Source organism: Galeopterus variegatus, unplaced genomic scaffold, assembly GCF_000696425.1.
Source record: "Galeopterus variegatus unplaced genomic scaffold, G_variegatus-3.0.2 Scaffold783, whole genome shotgun sequence".
NCBI lineage: Eukaryota > Metazoa > Chordata > Mammalia > Dermoptera > Cynocephalidae > Galeopterus > Galeopterus variegatus.
The window spans coordinates 228,280-247,170 of record NW_007726894.1 but is presented as its reverse complement, the minus strand read 5'-3'; the positions used below and the strand labels follow the sequence as shown (position 1 = coordinate 247,170).

General features: G+C 43.3%; 1 protein-coding gene across 1 annotated transcript in view; it reads left to right on the top strand.

Annotated features, from left to right (window-relative positions):
- LOC103590229 (cytochrome c, somatic-like) overlaps nucleotides 1-18,583 on the top strand; it is a 28,857-nt gene extending 10,274 nt beyond the window's left edge. The window contains exons 3-4 of the mRNA XM_008572428.1: nucleotides 17,975-18,215; nucleotides 18,507-18,583. Coding sequence (XP_008570650.1) covers nucleotides 17,975-18,215; nucleotides 18,507-18,583 — 318 coding nt within the window. The remainder of the gene's footprint in view (nucleotides 1-17,974; nucleotides 18,216-18,506) is intronic.
- Nucleotides 18,584-18,891: the final 308 nt, after the last annotated feature.

The following is an 18,891-nucleotide window of genomic DNA, read 5'->3' as shown; positions in this document are numbered from 1 at the left end:
CAGAGGGGTTGATGTGTGCAACCACCCAGTCATGCCCTTAAAGAGCCCTCTACTTCCTATCTCCCTCTTCCGCTGGGTAGAATGTGAACACAGCCCCAGGAGCTTGGGCAGTTGTCTCAGGCCCTGAGATGGAAAATGTGTGTCATGGTGGCAGAGCAACTTCAGAGAAGGAGCCTGGATGTCCAGCGATGTGAATTTGCCATCTCTACCCTGTTACTTATGATTAAACTGCTACATGAGAGAGAAATAATCTTCTATCTTGTTGGAGCCAATGTTATTTTGGCCTTTGTCACAGCAGCCAAACCTATGTCCTAATGAACATAATGAGTTTTTCACCTCCTTTCCTGACTGTAGAGTCTGATACACAAAGTAGGGAGAACATGAAAGATTAAGGAAAGAAATGAATGACTAAACCTGCCTCTAGGGGGCCACTCCTAAATTTTAGGTACTGTGCTAGGGGCTTTTGTGGATTCTCCGAGTAACTATATAGGAGAAGGACTATTACCCCTGTGTTTCCAGAAGAAAAGGCCAAAGCTCAGAAAGGTTGAGTGACTTGTCCACATCACACAGCCAGCAAGGGACATAGCCAGGATTCAGCCCTAGACTTGAAAGACACCCCCTGCATCATGTTGCTCCTTTGATTGAGAGACTATATGCACAAACGTGAGCCTCCAGTAAGGCTGACACTGCCTTCATGATAACCTGTCACACAAAGCCCTGCTCCTGTCTCCACCACAACACTGTCTCTACTCCCGACACACCCCATGTTCAGCCTTGGTCATCTCCCAGTGGTCACTGGGCTTTTCTGTTCTTTCCTGCCTCTACACCTTTGCTCAGGCAGTCCCTTTGGGCTGGGTTGATTTTAACATCCTTCCAAATCCTTACCTCCTATAATCTGCTGGCTCAGAGTGCTACTGCAGGACTCTGCTCAGACATCCCTCTTCCAGGAAGCCTTCCCCAGTATAACCTTCTCAGTCAGGTCTTGCTCCCCCTACACCTGCACCACCCTCTGATGGAACCTGCCACATTGTGTGAGGTGTCATGTTTACCATGAGGGAGATACTTGAGGGGAGGACTCTGTCTGTCTTTGCCTCTTCACTGATCAACATGATGTCTGAAACACAGTACTCACTCAAGGAGGGAGGGAGGGAGAAACGCTGGGATACAGCAAAGTGAGAGAAACAGCCCAGAACTGATTCATCCTTTTATGTGTCCACAGTGAAAAATCAGTTGAAAGTTGCTGTGAAGAATTTCACAGACACAAAATGTCCTTGGGTTTTGTCCTCAAAAAGCTAAGATGCTAAAATGAAGCTAAGAAGAGATGAAATATAGAACACACAAAAAGATGAACTGTGAAACACTCTGCTTTTGTGGATCATCTACAGAATTGGTCCCCTGAGGCCTCCAGCAGGCTCTGGGCTCTTTCCACCCTGTCGATCCCCAGGAATGCCAACTCATTCTAACACCAGTCTGAGCAAGACATAATTAGCAAGAACCATCTGCAGCCAGAGAGGAGGCTCTGGGCTCTTTCCACCCTGTCGATCCCCAGGAATGCCAACTCATTCTAACACCAGTCAGAGCAAGACATAATTAGCAAGAACCATCTGCAGCCAGAGAGGAGCACACAGAGATGCCAGGCTGAAGAGAAAAACCAGGTCCCCTCTGCCTTCCTGCTCCCACTCACCAGCAATTCATCCTATGTCTTGCTCTGGGTTACCTGCTGGCATGCAGGGTTGGGGGAAGCCCTCCTTGCCTGAGAAGCCCCCCAGAGAACCAGGAAGGGGATGTGTAGGGCAGGTGGTTTCCCTTTCTCAGGTGCTCCAGAAGCTTGGAGGGGCATCCAGAGAGCCAGAAGACAGGCTGGACACTTCAGCACCTCCCCCACGGTGTGGGGCCACCCATGGGTCCGGAATTTCCAGGGGGTGCTCCTAGGGCTCCCTGATTAGTGGATTTACAAGTCTGAGCAAGAAGCCCAGCTGCAAGCCCACCCTTTGCTTGGGTATCTTCCTTTCTCCCCAGGTGAGGGGGTGGGGGGCCTTGTAGGATGAATAAGCCCTGAGGGTGGATGAGAACAAAGGGCTGACAAAAAGGTGATGATGGTGACCATGGCAGCCAGCCCTACCGAGGCACTATTCTAAACACTTGTTAATCCTCACAACAACCTCCTGAGATTAATTCTGTTGCTACCCCATTTATTATCCAAGTGATCTTAAAGCCACTTTCCAGGGTAAAACACTCCCACAGAAGTACCCCACCCACGCTGTGAGACCTGGGGCAGGTCACTTCATTGTTCTGGTGGACTCCTCACCAGCAAGACACCAGCCTTGACGAGGTCCTCTGAGGTCCTTGTAGTGTTGTGAGGCCCAGCTGGGACCAACAATGAAAACGTGCTTTGAAAATGTTACGAGTAATCATCAAACCTATGCTTTGATTCCCCCTTCCTCAGCCAGTCTGGCCCATGTGGGGACACCAGGGCCTGCCAGGCATCTCCAGGGAGGGAACCTGACTCTTCCATATTTGCATTGTCCTTTCTGCTTCTCATTTTTCCTCACTGACCACCCATCATTTTGTATACCTGAGGAGGGCCTGGCCAGTGTGAACAAGGGTCCCAGCACTGGTTCTGCCCCTCTACTAGCTGTGTGGCCTCAGGCAAGTCATTTCCTCTCTTTGGGCTTCATCTGTAACAAGGGGGTTAGACTGAGCTATCCCTCTGAGCACCAAAATCCTAATGCACCATGATCAAAGGCCAGTGGAAGGGCCGGAGGACCCCGACAGGAAAGCTCAGCCCAGCTTGGCTTCCCATGCTAATGGCTTTGCTGAAGGAGGCCCCTGGGCATGGAAGCTGCTTTATCAAAGTGTTCCAGCTCACTTAGATTACACTTCACTCTGCTGAACTTCAAAAGCGGCACAAGGGCTCCTCTGCAGACAATTGCTAACAGAACGATGACAGGGCCAGTCTGGCTCAATGGGGTCACCTCATTGGGCAGGCTTTTATGGACCTGCAATGGGGGAAAGAAAAAAGAGGCAGGCTGGAGCCTCACATGGTTCAGCCTCCGTGGTTTTCACGTGGTTATCAACTTCCTCTGGTCTCCACACCTCAGATCCAAAAAGACAGTCTTGATGGGCCAGAAAGATAGGCAGCTTCTAATAGGATGAAATATAATCTGGGAGCTGCAAGCTCTCTCAGATGGAGAGAATAAAGCAAAACAAAATGTTGAGAGGAAAAAAAATTTTTTTTAATAAAACAAAATGGTGAGAGGACAGGTTGGGGTGAAAAGTATTAGCAGCTGTGTGTGTGAAAAAGAGACGTGTGTTTTAGTTGATGATAAAAGTCAGTCAGGCTTCCAGAGAAACTAAAACTTTGGTGCTGCATTTACAGAAATATAGTATGAAGTTGAAGAAAAATGAGAATATTAATTGTTCTCCTTTATAAGTGCTTACCGTGCCAGACACTAGATCTAGCCAGTTATATGGATTATTTCACCAGATCCTTGCAATACTCAATAACGTAAATAGTAATCACGATCTCCCCATATTTCTGAAGAGCAAACTGAAGTTCAGAGAAGTTAAGTGACTTGCCCAAGGCCACACAGCAGATAAAAGGTGGAGGTGGGCTTTGACCTCAGGTCTGTTCACCTAGTCTGCATTCCAAATGCATATTCCAAAACATCAGTCCTGGCCTGTTAGCTCAGTTGGTTAGACAGTAGTGTTGTAGCACTAAGGCCAAGGGTTCAAATTCCTGTACCAGCCAGCCACTCCCAATAAATACATAAAAATAATTTTTAAAAATAGTCTATTCGGCCTTATAACACCAAGGTCACAGGTTTGAATCCCCATACCCACCAGCCACCAAAAAAAAAAAAAAAGAAAGAAAGAAAAGAAAACCCCATGACATGTGAGGAACACTTGAAAGAGCAGCAGCTGTGAGTCTTCAACTATTTTAAGGGTGTTGGGGAGAAGGGGGATAGACCTTCCCTGCACTGGGTCATTGGAAAGAACTAAGACCAAAGGGCGAAAGGAAACCATTTTCCACTCAATGAAGGGAAAAAGTTTCTCACATCCAGTCATGTGAAGACTGTGGGCCACCTGAGGAATAGTGATTTCTTTGACCTTGGGGGTGTTTGTGCATAACCACCTGGTGGGAAGGCAGGCAGGTGAGTTCAGTGGGTGGCTGAGTGAATGCCCCAGCTGCTAAGCCTGAGATTTTACCAGAAGGGCTGAGGGGCGGGGCCGAGCAGACAAGTCTTAGTTTCTGGCACTCAAGTATCATCATGTAAAGGACTTCTCCAGGTATTATTGGAGGTATTGCCCTATCAAGTGGCCTTAGGCCAAACTGGGAACTAAGCTTGAAAAACACTGGGCTCAGAGACACTGGGCTTGGAGTCGGGAGATTTGGTCTTTGTCTTCAACTTCCACTTATGTGCTCTCAGGAAAGTTATTTGGTGTCCTCTGGAGCTTCTGCACTGGTAAAAATGAGGTTGGATTGGATAAGTTCTGTGGTTCTAAAACATAAATAGATGTTGCAGAGGAACTTGGGACGACAGACAAATCCTGTGTTTCAGAGGCACTCTTAGTGGAGTGTGCTGAAGTGGTTCTGGCTTGGAGGATAGGGCTTGGGAGCTGGGCTGGTGGCCCAAATGGGAAGCCAGTTCTTGCATTTTTATCATGCAGGAGCTGGTAGAAACGTGCTCAGCGACAAAATAAACGCACCAAGGTGGTCGTTGGTGAATGTGTGTTTTGTCTGCTGAGCACTGACACCACTGGTGTGCTCCTTTCTGCATGGAGAGACAATCAGACAGGCTGAGAGAGTCCCTGTGTGAAAGAGGTGGGGGGGGGGGGCAGGCATACAGCTCCCGAAGGACTGCCTGGGCTTTGCGGATCACCCCCCTGAGCTGTCTTTGTTATTGTGAATGAGGAGAAACTCCCCTGGAGTCTGCTTTGTGAACAGAGGAAAATCTGGGTTTGAATAATTCTGCCAATCACTAGCTGGGTAAAGTTGGGCAATTTACTTAACCTAGGATGTCTATATAATTTATCATCCAAATGGGGGCACTTATGAGAATGGAGAGAAAAGCTATTAATCATGCTGGGACAAAAGCATAAACTGAAACTCTTTGGGGCAAACTGGGACATAGGTCACCATGCTTAACTTCCCCGAGCTATTTCTACATTGGGAAAAAGTGAAAGAGGTGGGGGGGGGGGCAGGCATACAGCTCCCGAAGGACTGCCTGGGCTTTGCGGATCACCCCCCTGAGCTGTCTTTGTTATTGTGAATGAGGAGAAACTCCCCTGGAGTCTGCTTTGTGAACAGAGGAAAATCTGGGTTTGAATAATTCTGCCAATCACTAGCTGGGTAAAGTTGGGCAATTTACTTAACCTAGGATGTCTATATAATTTATCATCCAAATGGGGGCACTTATGAGAATGGAGAGAAAAGCTATTAATCATGCTGGGACAAAAGCATAAACTGAAACTCTTTGGGGCAAACTGGGACATAGGTCACCATGCTTAACTTCCCCGAGCTATTTCTACATTGGGAAAAAAGACGTTGTTATATTAATATGCACATGCTGAATGACACAGCATTTAGTGGGTGGTCAATAAAAGAAGGCTCCATGTCACCCTTCCCCTCTCTCCCTATTCTCTGTGTCTGAGAAGGGCTCTGAACGGGGACTAACTGGGGTTCCAGAGAAGCTGTGCTAGGGCCTCCTTTGAATCTGTGTTCTTTCCTGGAGGGCCTGTGCCCAAAGCCAGCTAGGACTCCCACAGCCAGCATGGACTCCAGCCTCCTTTTGGGATCTGTTTGCCTTTTCATAAACACAGACACAGGATTTTTCTTGGCTAGTCCCCTCTGCTCACAGCTCACAGATTGTACCTTGAAGCATTTGCTCCCAGGTGATTTGAATCAGGATCTACCAGGAAGTTTGTTTTTCAAGGTCTTAGTCAACATATGGGTGTGGAAACACTAACCAATTTCAATGTAGAGTCAACTCTTTTGTAAATAGGGACTTTCACATTAGTCAGACTTTTCAAAATAACATAACATTTAAACAAAATTCCATTTCCCTTTCCATCACCAGCAGCAGTTGCAGAAGATATTTCTGTTCTGACCAGAGGCTTCCTCAGCCCACGTTTCAGCTGGTTGCTTTCCTATGTCAGAGCATGGGCTGTGATGTCACAGTGCTAGGGTGTAAAATCATTCCTTAATGGACCTTAATATCCCTTCTGGCTCCTCACATGGACTCAAAGAACTGCTTGGGCCAGAGTCTTAGTGTGTTTTGATTTATTTTGATCCCTTGGTTTGTTGATCGCCTGGAATAGCAACAACACAGCCTGCACCTTCCAGGGTACCTTCCACTTAAACCATTGCATGATCCCAGGAGCTCCCATATTTCAGCATTCAAACCTCATAGCTCAGACTGTCTTTGAGGTACCAGGATTTGGCATGAAAACCTTTGACAAATTATCATGAGTCCCGAATGTGGTAACCCTGAGCCAGCCCAGACTTACACCTCACCGAAATTGGCACATGGGCTCAGTGGACACAGGACTGGCCTCCTCCCATAGCTCTGGGCCCCATCTGTGTCTACTCTGGTCCCTTTCCTCCTGGCCCCTACATTCCCAGGGCCTGTCCTGTGTTGCACTCCCATGGGACATCTCTTCACTGCCTGGTCAAATCAGGCAAAGTTTGAGAACCCCTCAAGCAACTCGTTCATTGTGCACATACATGCATCCAGAGCTCTGCTAAGCGTAACAGGCATTTCACTTCCTGGGCAATGACCTAGCTAGTGCTTAAGAACTGGAGCCTTAGGTGAGCTACCAAGTAATCTCTCTGGGCCTCAGTTTTGTCACTTGTAGAATGGGGATGATAACAATAGTCCCTCCCTCATGGGATTGGTATGAGAGTTTAGTGAGTTCATGAGTGTAGTGTTTAGAACCTGTGTCTGACATACAGCGAGTGCTTAATTGCCGTTAGCCCTTTTTGTCATAAATCTTCACCACACACCTAGGGAATGGGATTCTGACTATCCTGACTTGCAAATGAGGAGCTGAGATTCAGAGGGGTTAAGTAACTTGCCCAAGCCATGTGATAGAATGAGAAGAGATAAGCATGATTTGGGGAGTCTGGGGCTCTGCTCTCTGTGACGTGAGCATCTGAGTTAAATTCCAATTCAGTTCCTTTTGCATATATTTCTAGAAAACCACTGCGCTAGGCCCCTGCCAGGAGCCAGGGGAAACACTGATGGGATCAAGCCCAGGGAACCAGTGGGGACCTCCACCCAGTTTTCAGTCTGGCCCATGCAGGCAGGCTCTGGACTAGGCACAGTTAATCTCCAGCCATCCCCACTGGCTTCACCTGGCTCATTAAAACCAGACACGTTATGGGTTTACTTAGCATCTGCAGAGAGCGTCTTTCATCTTCAAAGTCTTCCCGAAGCACCAACCAATTAATCCTTACAACACCCTCATCTCGTAGACAAATATTTATCTTCATTTCATACCCAGGAAAACTAAGGTACAGAGAGAGAACAGACTGGGCAGGAGGAGGAAGACAGTGGCAGAGCTAAGTGGAGGATTCTGGAGCCCCAGACAAATTCTTCCCATAATACCTTTATTTATTTATTTATTTATTTATTTATTTATTTATTTATTTATTTATTTATTTATTTATTTATTTAATGGAAGCAGAACCTTTTGCAAGTTCAGAAGAATTAGATTTCTTTAATAGTAACCTGCAGGAAGTACATTAAAAACACATTCTATCAGTTACAAATCTTAATGTCACCAGCCAAGGATGAGGGAATTAATGCCGGGCCCCAAAATACATATAGTCAGCAACTCCAGGGGAAGGGCAGAGACGATTTATAGAGTGCGAGGTCTGGACGTCTGGAGCAGGAGGGCTGAGCTCAGTGGTGAAATTGAAACAGGGCTGTTTTCAGAAGGGCAGAGCAGGGGGAGGTGGCTTTGATTCAATCATTGTTTCACATTTCTTCCCAATGTAACTCTTTTTTTTTTTAAATGAAATAAAAGCCAGGTTCTGATCTGTCACGAGAAGACTGCTTTCATAACATAAGTACCTGTCAAGGGCACTTTAAAAGAATCCCCCCAAAAGTAAGCCCTCTCCCCCAAAACAATCCCAACCCTAATCATCTCCTCTGTCTACATGGGTCAAATAAAGGAAACATCCAAGCCATAGTTTGGCTGGTGAATATGAACAGCAAAGACAAAATATATGTATAATTAATATCATTTGACTTCCTTTAACAGCAAGTATTGTCTTTATCTTTACATTAAAAAATAAAACAGGTATAGAAAACCAACTAAAAGTGTGCAGCCTAGTAAATTATGATAAGGGACACAGTGAGTCTTTTAAATTGCTTTAATTTTTGGACTCAGTGCTCATTTCACCAAACGAGCTGAACACACCCTTGGAAAAGTCAAGTTTCAAATCTCGGGGGTGTTATGTGCCCATTTTAGGAAGGGAAGTGACCTAAAGAGATATGTACAGCACTGACACACTCCCAGCTGTGTGCTTGCTTCTTATAAAGAAAGGGCATTAAAGACTCAGTGGTCATCAAGAAGCTGAATCTCATAAGCAGAGATTGACGTTGGTCCCTAGCGTGTCCCCATGTTGTGTGGTTTGCCTCTTGTCACAACCCACACAGCAACCCCTCTGGTGCTGAGCAAGTTGCTGGTCACATCTTTGCAGCCACTTCTCCTGGAGGAAAAAGTGAAAGCCAATGCACCACACCCCCTCCCTTTTACAGGTGAGGAAACTGAGGCCACAGGTATGATCTGAGGTCAACAGATAGTGGTAGAATCAGTAATGAGAGCCCAGTCATAAGATTCCCTCTCCTCTGCCATACTATGATGCCTCTTTTTCCATGAAATGCCATTGGTGGGTCAATAGCTGTTTATCAGGAACTGGTAACCAGCACTTTCCAACCAGCCTGAGAACATAGTAGGGTGTCCAACCATCCAGTTTGCCTGAGATTACGAGGGACACGAGATTATTAGGCACACGAGACTTTCAGTGCTAGAACCGAGACAGTGTCAGGCAAACTGGGACAAACTGGTTCCCCCAACTGGGCTGTGTCCATGTAGCTGGAGCCCAATAATCGTGAAAAATTAGTGGGCACTCAATATGCGGAAGAAAATCAAAAGTTAGAGAGAAGGAAGAAAGAGGAGGATGGGGTTTCCTATGATTAATGAGTTGATTTGGAGTACAATTATTCAGATAATTTAGGTTTTCAAAAGTTACTAAAGAAAAAGTAGGGGTTTGTTCTGAATTATCACAGCTGACACTTTGAGATTGCCTTATAATTTTAGTGCACTTTCACATTCCAAATCTTATTTGGGCGTTAAGACAAGGATGTCTAATTAAAATCCTTTTTATGGAGTGGGAAACTGAGTCACAGAGCTGGCCTAGTGGTCTAGACCCAGCCACCTAGCTATGAACGATGGAGCTGGGAAAAGCCCCAGTTTTCTGACCTTTGGCTGGTGATGTTCCCCCGATCTTTCTCGGGTTAGGAACCCTGGCTAGAGGCCAGTCTTCAACTTCTCTCTTTATTTAATTGTTGGGAAGCAGGAGGCCAGAGGCTGGGGGTTTCTAAACTCAATTCCAAAGACCTTGGATTAACACCAGAATAATTCTCTTACTGGAGACTTGCTCTTAGTAAAAAAACCTTTGTGGGGCCGAAGAATGATCATGGTTTGATCAAGCAAGGCTATTTCTTTACCTTTGTCCTCTACAACCTGAAAGCCAAGCTCCTTCTGAGACAACATTCAGGTTCTCTTCCCCATATGCCATTCAAACAGCCCCAGACCTAGACATGGCCTTCCGCTCAGAAATGTAGCAGTTGGACTGTGCATTTCTGAAATCAGAGCTGGAGGTGAAATGCTTAGCTAAACTCTGCTTTCCTTTCAATGCCTTTCTTCTTTCTTGAGTTTAACTGCTTTTTCTGGCCTCAGGGAATCCCTTGCAAGTTAATAAAAATTACTACATCAAAGGGCTCCACAACTATTACCCAATTAAAAGTTCACAGCACTCCTGCAGCAGGTAAGCATTATTAACCCCATTTGACAGGCGGGGAAACTGAGGTTAAGGAGTTTGCCCCCAGCTATTGAGGAAATGAGTGTCACAGCTGGCATTAGAACTTGGTGGTTTGTTCAGATCACCCAGGGGTGGTTGTTTCTGCTGAAATCCATTTTTCAAAGCACCTTGATTGTTACAGATTTCTTTTTTCTTTAGGAAACTGATTCCTCATGGGCTGCACCAAGGATGAGGAATTTCTACAAAGCTGGTTCATCAGAAAGCGGCAGCTCCTGCCTTCTACCAGGAGAGGTGCCATAAAAAGAGATGAAAGCTAAGAGTTCAGTGCAGTAATTTAGGAAACAATTTGGGCCTTTCAGAAATTAATGTTATTTAAAGATGCAGATTCATCCACCCCAGTGGCCTCCTGGGAGTGCTTCCCGAGCCATCTGGTTCAATCAGCTCATTTTCTTTCCCCTAATCCGCCTGGCTCTCATGTGTGTATGTACAGCGAAGGCTCCTGGGGAACTCGCAGCGTGAATAAAAAGCAAAGACCTTTCTCTTTTGCCAGCCACCTCTCCTCTTTTCCAAACAGCATAAAATTCCTAATCCTGTTTATTCTTAGTGGGGGTATGAAATTCATGTTCCAACAGACAATGAGGAGATCATGGAGGCCTCCACCCCAGGACTTGTGTCCTCTCAGTTTGGGTCCAGACAAGATGGTTGGGATATCTTCACCCAATCCTCTGAGAGGACCCTCAAAACCTGGTGGTGTCTGGGGATAAATTTGCCCGGGCCTGCTGGAGGAGGAGGCAAAAAAAAAAAAAAAGGTTTTTTTGGTTTGGTTAAAGCTATCCATGAGCCACAGGGAAGATTTCAAAGACACAGATAAGTGTTTTCAGAAGGAGGGTTTCAGTGCAGTCCCAACTGTGTAAGTCCCTGCTTCTTGCTGTTCAAGTCCAATTATAATCCACAAAGGCAGGATGCTGTGTTTACATAATTACCAGATTTTGGATAGCCAGACGTGTTGCGGCACACAGGAGGCAAGCCTATAAATTACATCTGGGGAATTAAGGGTCAGATTGATCTTATCTCTGTAAATCCGGCCAAATTCCAGCAAGCTAAGGGAACATCCGGTTGACTGAGCCTTGTGAGGCAGGGGCCCCAGAAACCAGTGATCCTGAGGATGTCGTATCTCTGTAAATCCGGCCAAATTCCAGCAAGCTAAGGGAACATCCGGTTGACTGAGCCTTGCGAGGCAGGGGCCCCAGAAACCAGTGATCCTGAGGATGTCACTACCCCCCACCCCCAAACCTTCCTTTCTGCTTCTCCCTGCTCCAGTTTGCGGGCTGGCTCTGAGAGTAAGGGGGTGGCAGGAAGAATTGCCCCAACTTGCTCTCAGCCCAACCTGCAAGAGAGAAAAGCAGGAGAGGGGTGTAGGCATCTCACTTCCTATCCTCTCTTTTACCTCCTGGACCACACAGGATCTCAGTCCTGAAACAACAGCAATGATACGGGAAACAGCAAATTTGTGAGAGTAACAAAACAGGGCCTCTGCTGGAGATTTCCCTCCTAAACAGGCCAAGCCTCCATGTTTTCATTCATTCAACAAATATTCATTGAGCAACTGCTGGCCCCTCTCCCCCCTTACTGCTGCAGAAGAAAGTGGTGGTTGAAAACTCCAGCTCTGGAGCAGAATGCTTGAGTTTGAACTGTGGCTCTGCTTGCTACACTGGGCAAGTGACCTAACTCCCCTCTGCTTCCTTATCAGGAAAGTGGGATATTAATAGCACTACCCCCTTAGAATGGGGGACAGGATTAATTGAAGTCATTCATAAAAAGCTCTTAGAATAGGGCCTGGCACAGAAGTACTCAATAAATGCTGGTTATTGCTATTATTATTAAGACTGTGTTAGGCACATGTGGACCTCCCTTCTGAAGGCAGTTACAAGCTGAGTGAGACAGACCCTCCCACGTGAACACAAAGGGGATGACAAGGCGGTATGGTCGATTAGGTACCAAGTGAGTGGAAACAACAATTAAGTTCTAAGGCTCAGGCAGAAGAGTGAAATCACTGTAGCAGGAGAAGGCTTCATGGAGGAAGGAAGGCTTAAGTTAGGCTTGAAGGATGTGCAAAATTTGCCTGGGCCACAGAAAAGCATAAGAGAGGGTGGGGAACTTGATGGGAGGGGCCAGAGCCCCAAGATTCCACAAGAATTAAGTTAGAAGCCAAAGTATTATGTGAGCTTAATGCTTCCAAGAGTATAAGCCAAATCTCTTCAATTAAGGTTTCCAAATCAAAATATTGGCTTCTCTTGTTAGAAAGAAATATTGATTTGTGTTAATTTCATCTGACAAAATAGTGTTACAAAGTGAGGACCAAGAAAGCACATTGTGAAGAGGCCAGAAGAGGCATGAATCTGTTATAAATAAAGCCTCAATTTATAAAATGGAAAGATAGGTATATCAGATGGAGATGCCACTGAAATAAAATTATACTATTTAAAGAAGTAAAAATTATTCTTTTTTTTTTTTTTTTTTTTGTCTTTTTCCGTGTCCGGCAACGGAGCGCAACCCTCAGTGTCACCCCCGTACCAGACCGGGACCGGCAACGGGATCACAACCCTCAGTGCTGCTCCCGCGCCTCGCTCAGCCAGTGAGTGGGAACCGGTCTGTATGTGGGATCCGAACCCTCGGCGGGAGCGCCGCCGCGCTTCCCAAGCGGCGCACTATAGCAGTGCACCACCGGGCCGGCCCTCTTTTTTTTTTTTAAAGATAACTGGTAAGGGGATCTTAACCCTTGACTTGGTGTTGTCAGCACTATGCTCTTCCAAGTGAACCACGGGCCAGCCCTAGAAGTAAAAATTATTCTACCTACAAAGTGTTCTATTCATTCAATCATTCTTGAAATATGAACTAAGTGTTTACTATGTGCCAGGCAGGGAGACTCCAGTTACTGACAATAAACATGGTTTCTGCTGTAGATGTGTTGATCCCATATTAGTCATCTTCTATCAGTTAGAAAACAATTTAATATAAATAGCTAAAGGCATGTCCACACAAAGCAAGCATTTCAAAAACATTTCTATATAGTGTGTCATCAAAAATTTTAAATTTGGGGCCGGCCCGGTAGTGCACTCGGTAGAGTGCGGCGCTTGGGAGCGCGGCGGCGCTCCCGCTGAGGGTTCGGATCCCATATACAGACTGGTCCGCTCACTGGTTGAACGCGGTGCGGGCGCGACACCGAGGGTTGCGATCCCGTTACCGGTCACGAAAAAAGACAAAAAGGAAAAAAAAAATTTTTTTAAATTGGCTCCATATCACCGAGGGTTGCGATCCCGTTACCGGTCACAAAAAAAGACAAAAAGGAAAAAAAAAAAATTTTTAAATTGGCTCCATACAATTTCACAAATAAATTTGATCTTCATTTGAGTAAAAATTAAAACAATTTGGTATTGAACTTTAAAAAAATTCACATAATTATCTACAATTGAATTTCTAAACAAACTTTTGCTCAGATATCACTACTTACAAAGATAAATTAATTCAAGAAACATTCAAGGAATGAACTAACTATGTGCCCAGCACCATTCTAGTTGCTACAAAGGATAAGAAAGAATTTGAAGAGAAAGAAGGACTTGTGCTTCCAGCCAAGAAGGAGCAATAGGAGCTGGATTTACCCTCCTGCCTGAAATTTTTTTAAAAAAGCAATTAGGAAAAGAAAGAAAAAAATTAAGAAAGAGAAAGGAAGGAAAGAAGAAAGGGAGGGAGGGAGGAAGGAAGAAATAAACAATGGGTTTCAAGACTGTTTCAGGCAATGAAAGACAGTTACTGAGAGATGGAAAAACAAACAAGGTAAACCCTACAATTGCCCCAGCTTAATGCCTTATGAGGGTTTCCAGGCTGCTTCCCAGGCAGAGAAAACTAGATAGAGCTCAGCAAATACTCTGAGCTGAGGAGACAGAGCTGAGTCCAAGGAGACAAAGGTGGCTAGAATTTGCAGGACAGAGTACTGGAGAGGAAATAGCAGCATGGAGGCCTGGAGATGTGTGGAGGTCCCCCTCAAGTACTTGGCATGATTGATCCATTAGTGTGAGGAAACTACCCAAGGCTTGGCAAAGAACCATCTAAGAGGATTAGAGAACAGTACTAGGTGTTCACACTAGGAAGAGTATCTGTTCCCACCAGCCAGACTTAAAGAAAACTTTATAATTCATGGTCATTGGATGAAACACTCAAAAGGATTTTGCCTTGGTAGTGGGGAATAATTAGCCCTACAATAAACACTGGCTCTGGTCCCACCTAATAACTCTTAAAAGTAAAATCAAAAGGATCAAACTGTTTCCAAGTAATCTAATCGAATCCCACAGCAAAGTTCAAGAATATTTATAGAAATACCAAGATATCCTGTACCCAGCAAGGTAAAATTCACCATATCAAGTATCTAAACAAAGATTACTAGGCAAGCAAAATATGACCCATAATGAGGAGAAAACTCAATCAATCAAAATTGACCCAGAAGTGACAAAGATGTTAGAATTAGCAGACAAGGATGTTAAAACAGTTATCATAACTGAATTCCATATGTTCAAAAACCTGCACAATGTTCTCACTCATGTGGGAGTTAAAAAAAAGAGGAAGTTTAGCTTTTAGAAGTAGAGAGTAGAATTGTGGTTACTAGAGGCTGGGAAAAGGGACAGCAGAGGGCGGACAGGGAGCGGTTGGTTAATGGATACAAAATTAGGTAGGAAAAATAAGTTCTAGTAGTGTACAGTAGTGCTAAGTATCTATAATTAACAATAATTTATTGCATGTCCTCAGATGGCTGGGTGAGAGAAACTCAAGTGTTCTCATTACAAATAAATGATCCATTTTGCAATGATGAGTATGCTAATTACCCTGATTCTATCATCACACATTGTATGCATGCATTCATATATAACTCTGTACCCCATAAATATGTTCAATCAATACATGTCAATTAAAAATAAATTAATTTTAAAAAAGCATATACACTATAAAAAAGATGCAAATTGAACTTTTAGAGATGAAAACTACAAGTAAGTCGCTAAGACTAACAACAGATTAGACATTTCAGAAGAAAATTTTAATGAATGGAATGATATAATAATAGAGACTTTAAAATTAAACACACAGAGGAAAAAGGAATTTTAAAAAATAAAGAGTATCAGTGAAGCTATGGGACAACTTCAAGTAGCCTAATATATGTGTAATTGGAGACCCTGAAAATGAGAGAAGTTTAGAAAAATTATTGGAAGAAATAATGGCCAAAATTTTTCTAAATTTGATAGAAACTATGAACCCACAGATCCAAGAAGCTCAATGAGACCCCCACACAAGAAACCTAAAGATAACTACACCAACCCACATATAATAAAATTGCTCAAAATATGTGATAAAGGAAAAAATCTTAGAAGCAGTCAGAGAAAAGACACATTACATACAGACAAATATAAAGACAGCAGCAGATTTCTCATTGGAAACAGTACAAGTAAGACAGCGCAGCAAGATATTTTAAGTGCTAAAAAGGCCCCAACAACTGTCAATCTAAATCCTATACCTAGCAAAAATATCTTCAAAAATGAAGGTATAATAGAGATCTTTTCAGACTCATAAAAGTTTAAAGAATTCATGACCAGCAAAACTGCACTATAAGAAATGCTAAGAGGGCCGGCCCCGTGGCGCACTCGGGAGAGTGCTGTGCTGGGAGCGCAGCGACGCTCCTGCCGTGGGTTTGGATCGTATATAGGGATGGCCAGTGTGCTCACTGGCTGAGCACGGTGCGGGCAACACCAAGCCAAGGGTTGCGATTCCCTTACCGGTCACGAAAAAGACAAAAAAAAAAAAAGAAAGAAAAGAAAAGAAAAAAAGAAATGCTAAGAAAGTCCTTCAGGCAGAAGGAAAATGATAACAGATGGAAACATGAATCTACCCAAAGGAATGAAGGTAAATACATGAGTGAACACATAAGATTTTTTTTAACCATTTATATGTCTCTCAAAAATAATTGACTGCTTTAACAAGAAAAATTATGATGTATTGCATGGTTTATAACATTTCTATAAGTAAAAAGTATGACAATAAAAACAGAAGTTGGGAGAGAAGAAATGGAAGTATACTACAGTAAGTTTCCTATACTATATGTGCAGTGGTGAAGGCAGACTGTGATTAGATATATAAACTGTAAACCCTGAAGCAACCACTAAAATAACAAAACAAAGAATTAGAGCTACTCAGCCAAAAAAGGAGATAAAATAGAATTGTAAAAAAAAAAATCCATTAATCCAGAAGAAGGCAGAAAAAGAGAAAAGAAAGGAACAAAAAAAGAAATGAAACATACAGAACAAAGAGCAAGATGACAGACTTAACCTTTCAATAATCACGTTAAACGTAAACGGTCTATACTGTATGATTCCACTTATATGAAGTATTCAGTTAGAGCAGCCAAACTCACAGAAACAAAGTAGAGTGGTGGTTGCCAGGGGCCGGGGAAGGGGTAAGTGGGGAGTTGTTGTTTAATGGGTATAGAGTTTCACTTTTGCAAGATGAAAAAGTTCTAGAGATTGGTTGCACAACAATGTGAATATACTCAACACTACTAAACTGTATACTTAATGGTTAAGATGGTAAATTTTATGTTATGTGTATTTTACCACAACTAAACAAAATAAAACAAAACAAAAAAGCCCGCATATTTCTTTGAGGTAGAAAAACAAAAGTAAACGGTTTAAAAGCTCTAATTAAAAGGAAGAGATTGTCAGATTGGATAAAAAAGCAAGACCGAATTATATGGTGCTTATAAGAAACACACTTTAAATACAGAGATATAGCTATGTTAAAAAGTAAAAGGATGGAAAATGATATACCATGCTAACACTAATCAAAAGAAAAATGGGGGCCGGCCTGGTGGCGCACTGGAGAGTGCGCCGCCTGGGAGCACGGTGGCGCTCCCACCGAGGGTTCGGATCCCATGTGGAAACCGGTTCCCACTCACTGGTTGAGCGTGGTGCGGGCGCAACACCGAGGGTTGCGATCCCGTTACCGGTCAGTAAAAAAGACAAAAAGGAAAAAAAAAAAGAAAAATGGAATGGCTATATTAATATCAAACACAGTAGGTTTTGGAGCAAAAAATATTACCATGTATAAAGAACATCATTTCATGGTAAAGGACTCAAGTCATCAAAATCCTAAAAGTTTATGTACCTAATAACAGAGCTTCAAAATACATGAAGCAAAAATGGATAGAACTGCAAATACAGTTCTATCACAATTATAGTTGGAGATTTCAATACTCCCTCTTAATAATTATACACAAGTAGGCAAAAAACAGGCAAGGGTATAGAAGACTTGAACAACACTATCAATCAGCTTAACCTAATTGACATTTGTAGTACACTCCATCCCCAAACAGAAGAATGCACATTCTTTTCAAATGCACAAGGAACATTTACCAAAATAGGCTATATTCTTGGTCATAAAACAAGTTTCAATAAATTTAAAAAGATTCACGTCATAAAAAATATGTTCCCTCACCACAATAGAATTAAATTAGAAGTCAATAATAGAAACCTTCTTGGAAAAATCCCCAAATATTTGGAAACTAGATAACACACTTTTAAATAACCCATGGGTCAAAGAAAAACACAAAAGGGAAATCGGAATGTATTTTGAATGGAATGAAAATGAAAACTCAACATATCAAAATTTGTGGGTGCCACTAAATCAGTACTTGAAAGGTCTCAAATCAATAACTTCAGTTTCTACCTTAAGGAACTAGAAAAAAAAAGAGCAAACGAAACCCAAAGTAAGCAGAGGAAAGTAAATAATAAAGATCAGAGTTAGAGAGTGGGATGTCTGGCTTTCCAGAAGGAACCTTAGTAGCGTGAATGACAAAAGAGAATTAAAAATGGGTATGTTGAGAAAGGCAAGAAGATTTTTATTCAGAAGTATGCCCAGTGCCATACCATGGAAAAGGGAGGCAAGCACAAGCCTGGGCCCAGTCTCCGTGGTCTGTTTGGGTGGAAGACAGGTCAGGCAGCTGGATTATCTTACACAGATGCCGAGAACAAAGGCATCACCTGGGGAGAGGAGATGCTGACGGAATATTTAGAGAATCCCAAGAAGTACATCCCTGGAACAAAAGTGATCTTTGGGCCGGCTCGTGGCTCACTTGGGAGAGCGTGGTGCTGACAACACCAAGTCAAGGGTTAAGATCCCCTTACCGGTCATCTTTTAAAAAACAACAATAACAACAACAACATCAAAAACACAAAAGTGATCTTTGTGCGGTGCTGATAACACCAAGGCCCCGGGTTTGGGTCCCATATAGGGATGGCCGGTTGGCTCGCTGGCTAAGCGTGGTGCTGACAACACCAAGTCAAGGGTTAAGATCCCCTTACCGGTCATCTTTTAAAAAACAACAATAACAACAACAACATCAAAAACACAAAAGTGATCTTTGCTGGCATTAGGAAGAAGGCAGAATGGGCAGACTTGATAGCTTATCTCAAAAAAGCTACTAATGAGTAATTGTTGGTCACTGCCTTATTTATTACAAAACAGAAATGTCTCATGACTTTTCATGTGTATCACAATTTAATTGATCTCATACAGCAGAATTCAGATCATGAATGACTGACAGAATATTTTTGTTGTGACAGTCTGATTTAACTAAGACTGGTTTGTGGTTAAATGAATATGATACGGTTTTTGAATTTTGATAGTAATTCCAGTTCAGTAAATACTATCACTATTTTCTCGTTCTAAAGATATGATTGGACTTGATTAGTAATGTTCAACTTTTCACAAAGATGGTGAATGCCATCTCAAAATCTATT